The following is a 16,076-nucleotide window of genomic DNA, read 5'->3' as shown; positions in this document are numbered from 1 at the left end:
TGCAAGCATGACTAATCCTAAACTCTAGGAAGCACAGCATAGTAACTGCGCTGGTTGATCCAGTCCTGCAAGACTATATAAACTTTAGGATCGTATCCTACCTTGGCTAAGCTTCGTTTCCAGCTTTTTTCTTTAAAACTTTGCCAGAAAATGAAACGTATTCAAAAGTTGTCCATCCCTACCTCCAGGAGTTTACCTTCTTGCTAGTGCAGTCACTCTTGACACATGTATATTTTGACTTCATTGCTTTAACTCCTGAATTGCTGTCATCTTGAATCAGGACCCAATTGAAGTTTAAATAGAACATCGTTCTAATAAACCAAATACTACTCACACTTAAGAAGTATATTTCCCTGAGATGTATTTATTACAGGAGGGACCTTTAAATCATGGTGTATGACAGAATTCTTCAGATATACATAAAGATGTAAAACTAGAAAAGATTCATCTAGCCCATTGTTGTTTCGATACAGGTATGTGTTTTGTGTACTCTAGTTTTAATGGCTCAAAAGAAGGCATTCCCATCACTCACTGGAGAGAGATCTTTCTGAAAGAGTCTTCATGGTTAGAAGTTTCTCTTATATTTGTATTAACTTGACGCCATTCAGTTTCATCCCATTGTCCCAGCTATACCCCCCAAATCCATCCTAATACCTCTCCTTTACTGTTTTTACACACTTAAAATGACTATATCTCCCATATTCATCAGTTTCTGTAAATTAGTTTAGTTCTTTTGACCTTTCCCCATAAATCAATCTCTCCAGATATTCTCCAACTTCTCTTTTACAACATATCTATGGTACTGAATAGACATGGGCCCCAGCCATGAAATTCAGGTTGGGGTATGAATTTTGACCCAACTCCTTTCAAGTTTTGTAAGCTTAGAGTTGGGGTACCATTGTGCAAAGAGAGAGAGAGAGTGATTACAAAATGTGGATCTTATGTTTAATCCAGATTTTGATAGCATTGCCCACTTCAAAATTTAGGAATCTAGCCCATCTCTAGTACTAGATGTCCAGAACTGTGCATAATATTTTAGGTATTATCTCACTGGAATCATACAGAAAGGAACTATAAACTCTCTAGATTGTGAAATGATGCATTCATATGTCTATAATTCCAAAGGCTTTTTATTTTGCTGCTATAACAAATAGCAAAGTCATACCTAATTAGCTGTTCTCTATTACTCATAGTTCTCCTTTGATATACAGTATTCCAGGTTCTTCCTTCCTACTCAATATCAGTTTCAGATTACTCTTCCACAGATACATTGATCATTAGCTTGCATTTATCTAATGTTATTTTCTGCTCATTATCTTAACCCTTATTTTATTCTTATGTCTTCACTGATGTTTGAATCACCTCCCAATACAGAAAAATCTATGAATGTAAATAATATGCTGTTTTCTCATCCTCTAGATTAATAAAATATCAAATTAAGCACCATCCCTGCAGCATCCTCCTCCAACTCAATACATTGCTGCTGATCATTAACTTTTGTTCACAGTCCCTCAGAAAATGTTTAGTCAGTATGACACCACTTGACTTTCTATGTAAAAGTTTCTGAATCAGAACATTGAACACAGTAAAATCTGTTACTTTACAGTTTCATCCACTAGTTTGTAATTAGATTTTTAAAAGCAATTAATTTTCTGTCATGATTTGTTTTTATTCAACCCCCAAGCCTTTGTTTTTACCAAACCTATAATTGCTTCTATTATACTCTAGGAGGTTACTGGGATTTTTTCCTCTTAATATTTTTTTCCATTATTATACTCAGGATAGAGGTTAGCCATATTGGATGTAATTATCAGGGTTGCTTATTTTATTCCCATTTTTAGAAGACTGATATGGCAATTGGTTTTTAATATATATCTGCTGCCTCCTTGGTTCTCCAGGATTTTTTTTTTCAAAATTATTTACCAGTGATTGAATAAATTCATGGTTTCCTGGCTTTAAAACTCTGAAGCCATATAGGGTGAAATCCTGGTCCTATTGAAATCAATAGAAATATCATCCACACTTGCTGATTTGCATATATTCCACTTACTATGTATTCCTGGACCTGCGTTTTAGGCCTGATCCTTCACCATTGAAATCAGTGGAATGGTTGTCATCAACTAAAGTGAAAGCAGGATTAAGCATTTTATTAATGGCTATATTAACAAAATCATCTTTACTTCTGAATTGTCAGTGTCTCTAGTCTGCTGGTCCTTTTTTACTCTCATCTTTATATCCTCTCTTAAATGTGCCTTTTTTGGCCTATTTTTTCTGTTTTTGAGGGTAATCGCTGGCCTTACTAATAAATATTTGGGATCTTCCTCTTGCTGATTCCAGCTGCTATATACCCTAAATAAACTGAAGACTGACAAGTTAGTTTGCTTCATGCCTTGGTGTCTTTGGCTGAGAAGGGCTGAAGTTAAATAGCTAGCACTTTGCACCTGTGACACTCATTAAAGACACAGACCATACTAGAATTATAAGTTGACTTGCAATAGATCTTGGATGGAACACAGGGGCTGCTACTATATCACTTGTGAACATGCTGCAAAATTCCAGTATAAATAAGAATGCTCAAAAACAGTGATATTTGTCCTACTTCTAACCTCACTTTTACACCACTGATTTGATGTCTAAACAGATATCCTCTTCCGGGGCTACTTCATAGGTATACAGGCTGTCTGTTTCATGGGAAAGCATCATAATTTCAGTTCACTTCCCATTTTTTAGCTTATCTGAAAACTTTCACTCCTTAGAAAGCTTCACTTAAAAAGAAAGTACCAGCTGTGAAAATAGAGTCCAGTATTACTATTGTAGCAGGGATTCCTTGATTGGGTCCTATGCCATACTCATTATTAGGGATGGTTGAATTACTATTTATGGATATTATCTATTTATTTGTATTTCAGTAGCAGCCCCAGTGTGCTCAGCAATGTTGACACACAATGTGAGATGAATTGCTTAGTTTCTAAGGAAAAGACTTTCATTGGGAATAAAATATTCCCTGAATGAAATGGAAAAAATTGTTGACTCCATTATTGTTTAGTATTAGTTGACCATCTTGAGCACTTGTTGAATAATGAACAAAATTGTATTAATGATTAGTTTACTTGAAGAAAAATGCCAAAATTCATTCAGTAAATTATTTGCACCAAATAATTCAGCCAGCTCTAATAACAGTGGTTGCGGTTTCTGTAGTTGTTCAGAATATTAATACCAGACTGTGAACTACTTATGCCATCCCAGAACTTAGGTGGTTGTTAAATGCATTTCTGAAGCATTCCTCATCATTGAATTTTAGGCTGATTCTCAGAGACAAGAGTCATAAACAGTTTCATCCATTTATTACAAAGGTGACACAAAACCTACATCCAGATAAGGGCTTTGTTTTAACTTGGAAAGACAATCACATAGCATTATTGTAGGACCTGAGCAATTAGAATCCTTGATTTCCTCTTTCATCCCTATTCATAAATATGTGACTCTAAACTATACCTAGAATGGATTAAGATAGGTAGAGTCCTTACTTTGAACCCTAAGGAATTAAAGCTGTAAACACTTGTTCGTTTTTGTTTGTTTTTTGTTAAAACCACAGAAACATCAGCCCCCTGAGGAATGAGATAATGGTTGTACTCCATAGGGTATTACACTAAGCAAAATCTAGAGGTATATGAATGGTGGTAGAATAGGAGACTGCATGTGTGGGAAGGAGTGGGAAGTCTCTTCATATGGCATCCATGGTGCATGGCGTGCTTTAGATTGGCAGGTTGTGGCTCCTTCCTCTCGTTCATTTTTATGATGTGACTTGCACGGAGTGTTGGGTGTTCTGTTTTAATAGCATGTGGAATGAATTGTAAATGTTTTGATAATGAATGGATTCAAATATGTGTAATACCAAGTGACCCAAGAGAATGAAAAATATCTGTACTTGTCTCTCATGTGGTAAGATTTTTTTATTGCAGGTCTCTCAGTGCAGATGTTAGCATTTGTGTGAATCCCTGTGTGGTGACTAGTGTAGTCCTAAAAGTAGGTCTGGTATTATTCTCCCTCAGGTCCTTTCCCCTACTCTCGCTGCAGCAAGCCAACCTCTCCATGCCCAGGGCAGTGGTGATCAGAAGTCATTAAACTGAACAATATAAAATTTAAAGTAGCCATTTTTGAGGGTTTTGTACATTTCACAGAAATGGCCTTAATTAAGCTGTGTCCCAGATCACAGCAAAACTATCAAAACCAGAACGTTGTCTAGTCATAACTGAACAAAGTGTGCTATAGGTAGGAGAAAGGAAAAAAATAAAGGCAATTTATCTCGAGCCATGAGGGAGCTCCCTGTCACAGATGTCTTCCTGCCACAGTAAGGCATCCCACAGGGACATATTAACATTTTGTATAGTAAGAGAGAAAAAGCAGAAATTTATAAATAAACCCACTACAGAATGGTTACCGCCTGCTCAGATATCCACATCTTTCTGCAGTTGTCTTATCCTTCTATAACAGAGGCACGTTGGGACAGTATCTTAATTGACAACAAGCCCATCTCACGTTCGATTATTTGCCATTCTCTCTGTATAAGGATATAATTTTAATAGAAGAATCCCACTTTATTTGCCTCTTTCCCATCCTTATTTTCTCCTGTCCTGTTTTGTCTTTGGAAAGGGTAAGGAGAAAAGTGGGCACCTTAAATGTAGTAAAAAGTAGAGTTTATCTTGTTAAAAGTCAATATAATCACTTTTTAAAAGAAGTTAATTGAAATCTTGAAGATTATTTTTCTTCTCTCTAGTCAGTTTGTCATGATATCATACAGCGATAAGTTTTTAAGAAATGTTAAATGTTAAAGAGAGGGAGACATTCATATTTGATATAAAGAAGTACAACTCCCACTGGCTTTAATTGGAGTTGTAACTGCTTACTCCAGAACAAAATTTGGCTCATAATCTGTGAATTACATAATTTTAGGAGTTTTGGTTACATCAGACTACTAAAGAATTATATTGACCTTTCAAAAAATCAAAATTGCCTTTATATTATTGCATTAGTAAGCCATTTCCTTTAATAATATATATTAAAATTGTATACTATACATTGTGTATCATGCCCATCTTAGTTTGCAATGACACTAGTGGTAGAAATACGCTAGATAGCATTGGGGAAAATATATATATGAAAGTGTGTGTGTGTATGTGTATGTGTGTATATATATGCATAAAATAGAGGCACTTGGTCATGACCCTATATTTTATATATGGTATATTTCTACCATCAGTTGCATTGCAAAATAAGATTGTTGCTATGAAAAGCTCTTAAGATAAATATTTCTAGTGCAAGCCATGAGGGATGTTAGCATGAATTATTGCCAAATATAGAAAAGGGGGGTTGTTTTTTTGAACTGTTCATAAGAAAGTGCCATAGATATATAGTTTGTTACATTTTGGAAGAAACCCATTTGGAACATAACTGAAGTGATTTTGCTTTGGCTAATACACTTTCTAAACATATCTAATATAAATTTATTGTTTTCAGCTTCCTGGTTAGCTTCATGGTGGATGCCCGTGGTGGTGCCATGCGAGGTTGCAGACACAATGGGTTAAGGATCATTATTCCGCCTCGGAAATGCACTGCCCCAACACGAGTAACCTGCCGGTTGGTCAAACGCCATAGACTGGCCACCATGCCGCCGATGGTGGAAGGAGAAGGTCTGGCCAGCCGCCTGATTGAAGTTGGACCTTCTGGTGCTCAGTTTCTTGGGTAAGACTTGCTGTTTGACCTAAATGAAAACGATAAGTATATCTCCATCTGTTTGCAAATTGCACTGGGGTAGCCCCTGCTTCAAGATTTAAATGGCAAAGGTCTATTTAGCATACTGTTCCATATCGATCATAACGTTATAGGCCCCCTAGTGCAAATCAGCGATTAGTTCGTCAGCAATTCACTTAGCTTTTATGCCTTTTCATTTGAAAACACTGATGTTTTTTAACCACTAACACTAAGGTTTGGTGTGCTTCCTCGAATAAGTTCATTAATCAGTACCGTGCTAGTCAAATGGAAATCACATTGTAATCAGTGTCAGGCAATTCATACTCTATTTACATTGTCCACAGTTAAGGCATGAATAACAAATGGCACAGCACTGATCTAAAACCAAATTTAAAGCCTGCTACAGATACAGCACAAGTTAAAGCTCCTTATAGTAGAAACTTGTGTTTTGTCTATAGGCCTGCTGTCAATAATTTGGACTATCTGGGAAGCACAAGCCTTTGATTTTTCTGGGGTTAAAATTGCAAGTTAAAACAATAGGACAATTCAGGAATTCTCCAGCAGTTTATTTTGTCCTATGTTGCAATACCCAATAGAAAGATCAGAACTGCCTCTACTGCTGTGCTTGTTTTAGCGATTTTCAGCTGAAACCAGCAGTTCGCCACACTTTTGTTTGTTTTATCAGCTACTCTCCTTATCAACTGTGGCATCCAAAAATGGATGATTGACGGAACCCCTCCAATAGAGTGAATGGCTTCAGTTGGAAACTGACGTATGAAGTTATGAAAGGCAACAGTTTAAATCCATTTTGAAACAATTCAATTGTATTTAAGTCCTGTCATGTAAAGGTAGTCAGCAGAGCCACACGATGAAGTTATATCTGGAGGAATGAGCTTGAGAAAGAGTGGGCAGTGGTTTGATGTTTTTTAAAAACACATAGAATGGAGTATTAGAGGGGAAAGTATCCGTGCTTGTTCCCACTATTTTATTGATGCTGTTCTTTAATAGTGGTTCAAGAAGAGTTATGAAACACTGGGAACATAAAGCTAGAGGCCAGTCCTCTTCTTTGACAAATGGGGTGCTCCCAGGTTTCAGATGCATCAGCAGAAAAGCTGCCTAACAAAATACCAATTTGACATTCTCTTCAAATCTAGATCAGTTCTTATCAAAACCCAAATTTAAAATTTTAAAATACCAGCAGAATACCTCTGCTGTCACATTCATTATTTCTTCCCCACATTCACACTAACATGCAGTATCTTTTATTTTTTAAATGGTCCCTCCATCCAATGAGGAATCTTAATAAAAACTCATCTGAATAACACACATGGATACGTTACTCAGAGTTTTTGTGTCGCTTCTCATAGGTTTATTTTTCTGGGTGGCGTCCTGGCAGTGAAATCAGGTATTGTGCACTGTACCTGCCAACACAAATATTACTGTACTACACTGATATATCCATTCTAAGAGCCAGATTCTGCTCCCATTAAGTTCAATGACAAAACTTCCATTGACATTAATGGAAGCATTTCATTAATTTCTGTCAGCAGTGGGGCACAACTAGGGCAGAACCTTATTCAGTGTTTGACCTAATTCTACTCTGTTGACCAGACAGTGGCACTGTGGTTCTGAAAAAAAAAAACATACATAAAGCTTATTTATGTTCTTTCTTTCACTGCTGCTTTGGATGTACTCAGTAAACTTCATCTGCCTACGGCTCCTCCCCCACTTAATGAGGGAGAAAGCTTGGTCAGCCGAATCCTTCAGCTGGGGCCTCCTGGGACCAAATTCCTTGGGTAGGAGAGACTTAAAACAAATTGATGGATGCTGGCCTCCCCATTCCTCTCCTCCTCCTCCTGCAATATGATTTATTTTTTTATGTCATTGTGCCCATGACATTGTCCCTTTCTATGATTTGAAATTTTGTATATCTAACCTTTAGTGGACCATTTTCCAGTCCTTGTGGTATGTGGTTTTTGTTTTGGTGGTATGTTTGTATCTTTTTCTTAAAATTCTGTGACCTTCATTTTTGTTTTAGCATGAGATCTTCCTAGCTGTAAAATGTGCCAGCTCTTATGTGCTTGATGTCTGTAGCAAAGCAACCTGGATTGGAAATAAAAAGAATCTTCTGTGCGTGTGTCTATTTTACACCCATTGCTACCAAACCAATAGTAATATGTTATATGTTGTATATAATATAACATAGTATGAAATAGCATGACACTTATCAAGTACATGATGGCCCATATCATTATGCACTCGTGAGGTTTATGTATACGTGCATATTTGTATTTTTTCCAGAGTGTAGAAGATACTAGAGTTATGAGAATGTGTGTGCATATACATGTGTATACACACACACACACACACACACACACTTACATGTGTTCATAATGAAACAAATTCTTATCTCCTCCACACCAGTAGAAATCCGGATTAATGTTGGTGTAAAATCAGCATTAGTGAGAGATAAATCAAGCCCATTGACGTCAGTGACATTATTCTGATTTTCGCTAGAATACCAGATCAGAATTTGTCCCTCTTTCTGTGCAGTGGAGTCTCTTTGAATGAGATTGCACACATGGTGGTGACAGCTAAAATGAGCATGAGTTTTAGTAATTTTATCAGTTTGCAACAACACTCTAAAATCTCTGTTCAAAGTACTGCTTCCTTACTGAGTGCTGTCCACAGTGTGCAAAGAGATGTATGCACATCTAAACTGTCCTATGATGCATATTGGGTCCTTATAAAAAGCGGAGATGCTCTAGTGACCCACTGATATGCTGTTTAGGATTGCACCCAACTATGCTGGGGAAGTGGGTAGAATTCCAGGTTACTTTGTAACAGACTGAATGGATTGCTATTACTTCTATTTCTTCCTCTCTCACCCATATACATTTAATGTGCTGTGTTGCTGTGTCAGGCCTGTGATCGTGGAGATCCCCCATTTTGCAGCTCTGCGTGGGAAAGAGAGAGAGCTGGTAATCCTGCGCAGTGAGAATGGGGACAGCTGGAAGGAGCATTTCTGTGAATATACCGAGGATGAACTGAATGAAATCCTCAATGGAATGGATGAAGGTACTCAGTGCTGGGACAAGGGTGGGGTGAGGGTTGAAGAGGGTAACAGAGAAATTAAAATGATCTTTTGTCCTGTATTATTTCTATATCTGTGGAAGACCTAGTTTATCTCCTCTCCAATTGACTGCCTCGCTACTGACCAAAGGCTGTGTTACCACAATCTGCTGATGTTTCACAGGAATCACCACGGAACATCAGAACATGCTTACTATACATGGTGGTGCTGGGAGTACATGTTTGCTGACATCCTAGCACATTTAGAAGTAGCAAAGGGGCAAAAAATATCTAGTAAAGGGCAGTTTTCCTTTGAGTGCTTGGCCTTAAGTGTATTCCATACATGGGTATGCATGTGTGCTGAAGGACATAAATCCACACCGTGTAGAGGTCAAGCATAGGAGTTTATTACACACAGCGCTGGTGGAGTGTCACTTGGCTTATCAGGCTCAGAGACACTGTCAATCAATTGATTACAATAGAATATATAGATTTTTCATGGGCGGGGAAAGTGACGGGTAGGCAGTTCCACACCCCGGGATAGGTTTTGCAGGAAAACAAGATAGCACATTAGCCAATGGTTAAAAGGTTACATAATGTCTCCGCCCATGGTCTCAAGTTAGCAAGTTAACATTTAATAAATACTTTGATAAAATGTTATTAGTATAAAATATAGATGTTGAATTCTGATTTGGGGTCCATAGGAATGGAGCAACTCCTTTGATTGTCCACCAGGTACATTCCTAAGGGTTAAAGCAAAGAAACAGTGAAAGTATATGGCAATAAAGATTGTCTCCTTTATGTCTTAAGGCAGGAATTGGTCCCTGGGAAGGGAGGTGGAAGGATGCCATATCTTATACTGACATGTGCCAACTTTACATAAACTCAAGGTTGGATCTGTGGGAAGAATGTTCCCTACAGAAGAGACTGACACAATAGGAACAGGGATTCTTTGTTCAATTTGCAACTCTGAATAAGACACAATTATTTAGTTCTTAGCTCCAACACCTGGCAATTTGCTGACCAGGCCTATTTTAGCAAAAACAAGATTATCTGTTTACCCCAGCTTTCTCTTAGCTAATTACTATTTGCTAGGCCTCTGGTCTCCAGACCAAACTCTGGACTTTGGGTCTGAGAAAGAGCTGGCACAATCCATATACCAGGTTGTTATATAAAATGTACATGGATTTTAACCCTTCATGTGCCATGCGCCTGAGTCCAGAAATTCTTGCATGCAGTGTCTGTTGAACCACATATGTGCAGTAGGTCTCCTCATGCTACCGATCAAGGGTATAAGAGACAGTGTAGGCCGATGCCTCTTCATTCCTTCTTTCTCAGTTCACGCTTCTGCTGTGGATGCAGCAATGGTATCTGCAGTACAGCAAGCATCTTGGCTTCCTCACTCCCACCTCCAGTCTGAGCACTGCTTACCAATAACCCACATATGGAATGCACATAGGAATCAGCACTCAAAGAAAAAATGGAGGTTACTTATTGTAACTGGAGGTTCTTTGAGATGTGTGGTCTCTATCTCTGGATTCCACTTCCCACTCTCTGCCCCCTGCTTCGGATCCTGTTGGATTTGCGGCAAGAAGAGGGACTGGAGAGATTTCAGCCTGCGCTGGCTCTTATACCTTCAGTCGTGAGCACGAGGAGACACCTATTGCATATGCGGTGGCCAATGGACACTGCTTGTAAGAATTTCCGGATTCGGGTGCATGGTGTGTATTCATACTCGCATGTGGAATACACACAGGGACCACACATCTCAAAGAACTTCCAGCGACAGTAAGTAACCTCCATATATAAAACTTCTCAATGTTTAACTCCCTTTTCATACATGAATTCCCATGCCCTTTTCACAATACTAAACTAAGAGCTTCCTTCACAAATATCTCACTGTGCTGTATTTTATTAACTTTTATGGATGACTGCTTGTCTGGAGGGGCTGAGTAATCACAGACACTATTGTAATAACTCCACAGTGGCACTGACAGTGATTTACGGCAGGGAGAGGGGCTTTGTGCTGGAGTCGAGGACATACCTGAAGGATGAATTTTAGTTTTTAGAAAGCTTGCTTAGATCTTGATTCAATGTGATACTTGAGCATGTGCCTAACTAACTAAGCATGTTAGTAATACTATAGAACTGAATGGGACTGCCTATGTGCTTAAAGTCAGGCACATACTTAAGTAACACACTGATTGGAGCTTTGTGCTGTTGATGTTCTCCTTGCTCCTTGGCCTGCAAGTAGGTACATAGTGTAAAGATCAGCTCTAACCAAAGTTCTTGATTTATATGTCCCCCCCACATTCTGAAGTAGATGTTTTGGGCTATCTCTAATCCCCCCACCCACCCACACACACACCCCAATTCTGGCTTTTACTGCTTTTGATTTAAATTTCAAAGGTCTTTAAAGCTTTTCACCTTTAATTGCTAAGTATGTTTAGCTTTCCTTGTTTGGAAATTGCTGTGTTGTCTCTCTGAAATTCTTGTTGTGTGAATGTGGCTCGTTTTTCACTCAGCACTTGACACTCCGGAGGAGCTTGAGAAGAAGCGTATCTGCCGTATCATCACCAGGGATTTCCCACAGTATTTTGCAGTGGTGTCCCGGATCAAACAGGACAGCAACCTCATTGGACCTGAGGGAGGTGTGCTTAGCAGCACTGTGGTACCACAAGTGCAGGCAGTCTTTCCAGAGGGAGCGCTAACCAAGCGAATTCGTGTCGGCCTCCAGGTACAGAGAAGCAGTGACGAGGCTTATTACACCTTCCTCATTGGCTTTTCATTTGAGCCATGACCCTGGTAAAACAATACATTTTCTAAATTGCATAATCAGCAGACAGCTGAACAATTACAGCAGCTCACCATTTGCCCACTGCTATCTAAAATGCTCCTACAGCAAAATAAAAATTGTGGGAGAGAGAGTCAGGTCTAGAAGCTAGAGCAAGGGAGTGAGAGTCAGATTTCTTGAGTTTTATTCATGACTCTGTCACTGACCGACTGTAGGATATTGGGCAAGTCACCTAACCTCTCTGTGCCATGATGGTAATACTAACATAGCTCACAAAGGAGTTGTGGGATTTAATTATGACTTGCTATATAACACTGGCAGGGATCAGATACATTCATTTACATCTTCATTAAGCTACATTTCCATATTGTTTATTCATTTTTGTCTTGTTACTTCGGAAAGGCCCAACCTATGCACAATGAACTTATAAGGAAGATTTTAGGGAACAAGGCAACCTTCAGCCCTATCGTCACCCTGGAGCCAAGAAGGAGGAAATTCCACAAGCCAATCACAATGACTATTCCTGTCCCCAAAGCCTCCAGTGATGGGATGATGAATGGTTATGGGGGAGAAACACCCACTTTAAGATTACTATGCAGCATAACAGGTAGGCTTAGTGCACCAGAGTTTTGTGTGTGATGCAGAATCTTGAGATCACAAAGTGTTGTTGTTCAAATGTATTAAAAAGATTACATTGACATAAATCTCTGTAAAATCTTTGCTGGGGTCTGTGTATGAGAAATAAACTGCATTCATTCCACTGGAGTGGAACTGATATTTCACCACTTGGGAGAACAACAGCAGTATTGTATATTTTTCTCCATGCTGTATAGCCCCATGCTTTTCATTTCTTAGCATTTTCTTCACTGGTTCTGTTTATGGAGCACCATGTTCTGGTCAATGATGTCCAAACATTCATGACACATAAGAAAACACAATCAATGTCCCAAAGAGTTTAGGGCCAAATTTGGAACCCCTGGTTCTCTTTGGTAAGCTAGCCCCATTGAAATCAGTTATGAGTAACTGTTCATTAATATGAGTGAGGGATTCACAATCTGGCATTTACAATATAATACAAACAGAGTTTTTTTATAAATGTGCAAAATATTCTTCTGCAGAATTAATTCTGCTGAAATAAATAGCAAAACTTGAACTTGAGTCTAATCAGAATAATTGGGAAAGGAAGTTCTCTATATTAGAAATCACAAATTTATTATTATAATTTCTTCCTCCCAAGTACAACTTCAGCAGAGTTGTTACTGGGATAATTTCCCTCTATATGGGAAAAGAATCTGGAATGGGCAGAAGTTATGATTGGTCTCCTTCTTAGCATATGTGAGACATGCCTGAGGTGTGACGTGAATGCTGATCCATGCCCCCATTACATTTAATTATGACATACAGAAAATTTTAGCCTCATCTTTTTGCTTTTCTGTGTCAGAAGTTTGCATTTAGCTGTAAGTCCCAAACCGTTTCAGATGCAGTTTGAAAAGATTGTTTCCAGAGCTGTGCTTCAGCATCATCGTTTGAGAAAATGCTTATTGGTTTATTTGGGCAAAGTCTCTCCTTGGCTAAATCCATGTGGTCCTGTTAACATCAGCGAAGTAACATCAGGTGTAACTGAAGGCAAAACTGGACCTATTGTTTACAATATGAAACATGCTACAAATTGCCTATAAAAAAGAGGGCTGGGATTTTGCTTGTTTTTAAATTATTATTATTTTTATTTGTTTGTTCTTTCAGGTGGAACTACCCCTGCTCAATGGGAAGATATTACAGGAACAACACCATTAACGTTTGTCAATGAATGTGTTTCCTTCACAACAAACGTGTCTGCCAGGTATACACACAGCAAAACATCTCTGTTAAAGTGAACCCTTTAAATCTGGTCCTTTTTTCTTCCATGCATTTCTCACTTATATCTAACCTCTTTTTGGAAGGGGTTTAGTTTAGTTTAGTTTAACCATTATCTTCTGTATAGTAGAATAAGTTGATTATTTTAAACTGTTTAATGGCATACGATAGCCACAGTTGAGCAAGGTACTTAAGCACATGTGTAACTTTAGGCATGTGAGTATTCCCATTGAAGTCAATAAGACTGCTCAAATGTTTAAAAGTATGGACGCTCTTAAGAACATTGCTATAGCATGAATGATTAGACCCAGAGTGCATCCATCCAACTGGGATGTGAGAGGAGATTTTGTAATTGACCTAACTGCATTCCTATGATCTTTTATGCCTGAAGGTGTTTTTTACAGACATACAGTGGGATTTTCAGTGTTGACTTTACTTTGCACTCACCGAATTAAATGGGAATTTTATTGTCAATTTCAGTGGGTGCAGAGTTTCAGTATCAATGAGCCCCTTTGAAAACCCCACCATGGCTTTGCCTGGTAGGTGGTCCTCTACTGAGCAGCCAAAAGTCCTTTGTTTAAACAGTTAATTGAAGAGTCATCCAGGGAAAACCCACCAGGGGAAAGAGGTTACTTCTGTACTTGGTTTATAATTTATAAAAGATTATGTTACTTCCAGCAGTCTCCAAAGAATCAGAAATCGGAGTGGGAGAACTGGTATAATGATGTGGAAGTGGTCCTGTATGTAAATCACAACATGAGGCACACTCTACAAAATGAGGGAAGCTTACATGAAAACGAACAGCAGTAACACATCCTTCCATTTGCAAACAAAGCAATTGCACACCAAGTCATTCTAAATTAATTCAGCTAAAATATCTGCCTATCTTCAGATTTTGCTGCATTGCAGATACAACAGACATGATTTTAGCAGCCGTTCAGTGTCACTGAAGTGAAATACTTTCCTGATCAATTTAAGCTACTGTCCTTCTGAGTAACTATAAACAGAATCTTCAAAAGAATCTATATTAGATTTGATTGGCTTTTTTATTAACATATGGTGTTTATTATTATATGTTATTTATATTACAGTGGCACTGAATCAAAATCTGGTAGGCCCAGCAGTGGAACATTTTTTATAGTGAGGGTGTTACCCCTTCCTCCTCCCTCACCTCCCCCCTGAGTTGAGGCCAGCAGCTGGGACCTGAGCATGGTGCCGGCAGCCAGGAGCCCGAGGCTGCTGCAGCTCACCCCCTGCATCTCTAGTTCCCGCACCTATGAGGCCCAGACACACATCTGGGAAAATACAATCCCTGCTCTGAAGAGTTTTTAATCTATGGGCCCAGTCCTTCAAATTCTTGCACATGTGAGTAACTTCACTCATGCAACTTGTCCCATCAGGTTCAACAGAAATATTTGTATGAATGGAGCTACTCGTGTGTGTATATCATTGCAGGATCAGAAGCTATTAACACGAAGTGTCAGGTTCTCACCCCTGCTCAGGGTACTTTGCACCACTCCAGCAGTGCAAAGCAGTTCTAGGCCGAATCAACAGGCTTCCTGGGGATTCCCTTGGTGTGGCAAAATTACCAAGTGAGTTAGGGTCGGCATAACCAGTTCTATGCCACCCTTGTTTGCATCCCCCAGCATAAAGGCATATATAGGAAATGGCAATGGAAAGGGAGCCACAAAATGTCTGCTTTTCACCAGCCGGGGGCCATTGAGAGCTCTCAGGATCTAACACCGTTTCTGCTGAAGCAGTGTTAAAATTGGTGGATGATATAGACAAACGTTTTGTAGCCAGACAAAATATTCCTACTATTTTAATTAAATGAATCTACTGACAAGCAAGTCTAATCAAAGCAATGGTAAAATTGGGTCAAGCTTCTGGAGCCGTGTCTAGACAAGGGCTCTGTCGGTAGAACTGGTGAGACATTTCCCCAGTGTAGACAGAGCTCCATTTGCAGTAAATGCCAGCAGGGAAGCTTTAAAAAGATATGCTCAGTCTCAAACAAATGGGGAATAAACACTTTTCACTAGAGACCACAAGAGAGACCTCTTCAGCTGTATGTTGTGTCTCAACAGCTGTATGCAGCATTAGTTACGCTAAAGACTTACATTAAAGACTTCATTCAATAGTCAGCATTGCAGATTAGACACTGTATTTGAGAGATCCAAGTCTAGCGCTGCACAAGGGTTATGGCATCAACAGCAAGCCCAGATGTGGAAGTGGTTAGTGTGTGAACGATGAGTCACAATTGTTTGACCTATAGGCCTTCTACAACAGGGGTTTTCGAACTTTTTTTCTGGTGACCCAGCTGAAGAAAATTGTTGATGCCCGTGACCCAACAGAGCTGGGGATAAGGGTTTGGGGTATGTGTGGGGGGGGCACAGGGCTGGGGTAGAGGGTTGGGGTGCGAGGGTGAGGGCTGCTGGGTGAGACTGGAAATGAGGGGTTCAGGGTATGGGAGGGGGCTCTGGGCTGGGGCAGGGGGTTGGGGTGCAAGAGGGGGTCAGGGTTCTGGGCTGGGAGTGCAGGTTCTGGGGTGGGTTGGGGATGAGGGGTTTGGGGTACAGGAGGGAGCTCGGGTTTTGGGGGGGCTCAG

The 16,076-nt window shown here is 39.4% G+C and overlaps 1 protein-coding gene across 1 annotated transcript in view; it reads left to right on the top strand.

Annotated features, from left to right (window-relative positions):
- The window catches only part of ANK2 (ankyrin 2), a 568,692-nt gene that overhangs the window by 501,202 nt on the left and 51,414 nt on the right, over nt 1-16,076 (top strand). Inside the window, exons 28-33 of the mRNA XM_045018048.1 lie at nt 5,518-5,742; nt 7,449-7,547; nt 8,675-8,829; nt 11,349-11,560; nt 12,020-12,224; nt 13,361-13,457. Of these exons, the coding sequence (XP_044873983.1) occupies nt 5,518-5,742; nt 7,449-7,547; nt 8,675-8,829; nt 11,349-11,560; nt 12,020-12,224; nt 13,361-13,457 (993 nt within the window). The remainder of the gene's footprint in view (nt 1-5,517; nt 5,743-7,448; nt 7,548-8,674; nt 8,830-11,348; nt 11,561-12,019; nt 12,225-13,360; nt 13,458-16,076) is intronic.

Source organism: Mauremys mutica, chromosome 5, assembly GCF_020497125.1.
Source record: "Mauremys mutica isolate MM-2020 ecotype Southern chromosome 5, ASM2049712v1, whole genome shotgun sequence".
Taxonomy (NCBI): domain Eukaryota; kingdom Metazoa; phylum Chordata; order Testudines; family Geoemydidae; genus Mauremys; species Mauremys mutica.
Note: the sequence above shows the minus strand (reverse complement) of the source record. Positions and strands in the feature narration are given on the sequence as shown.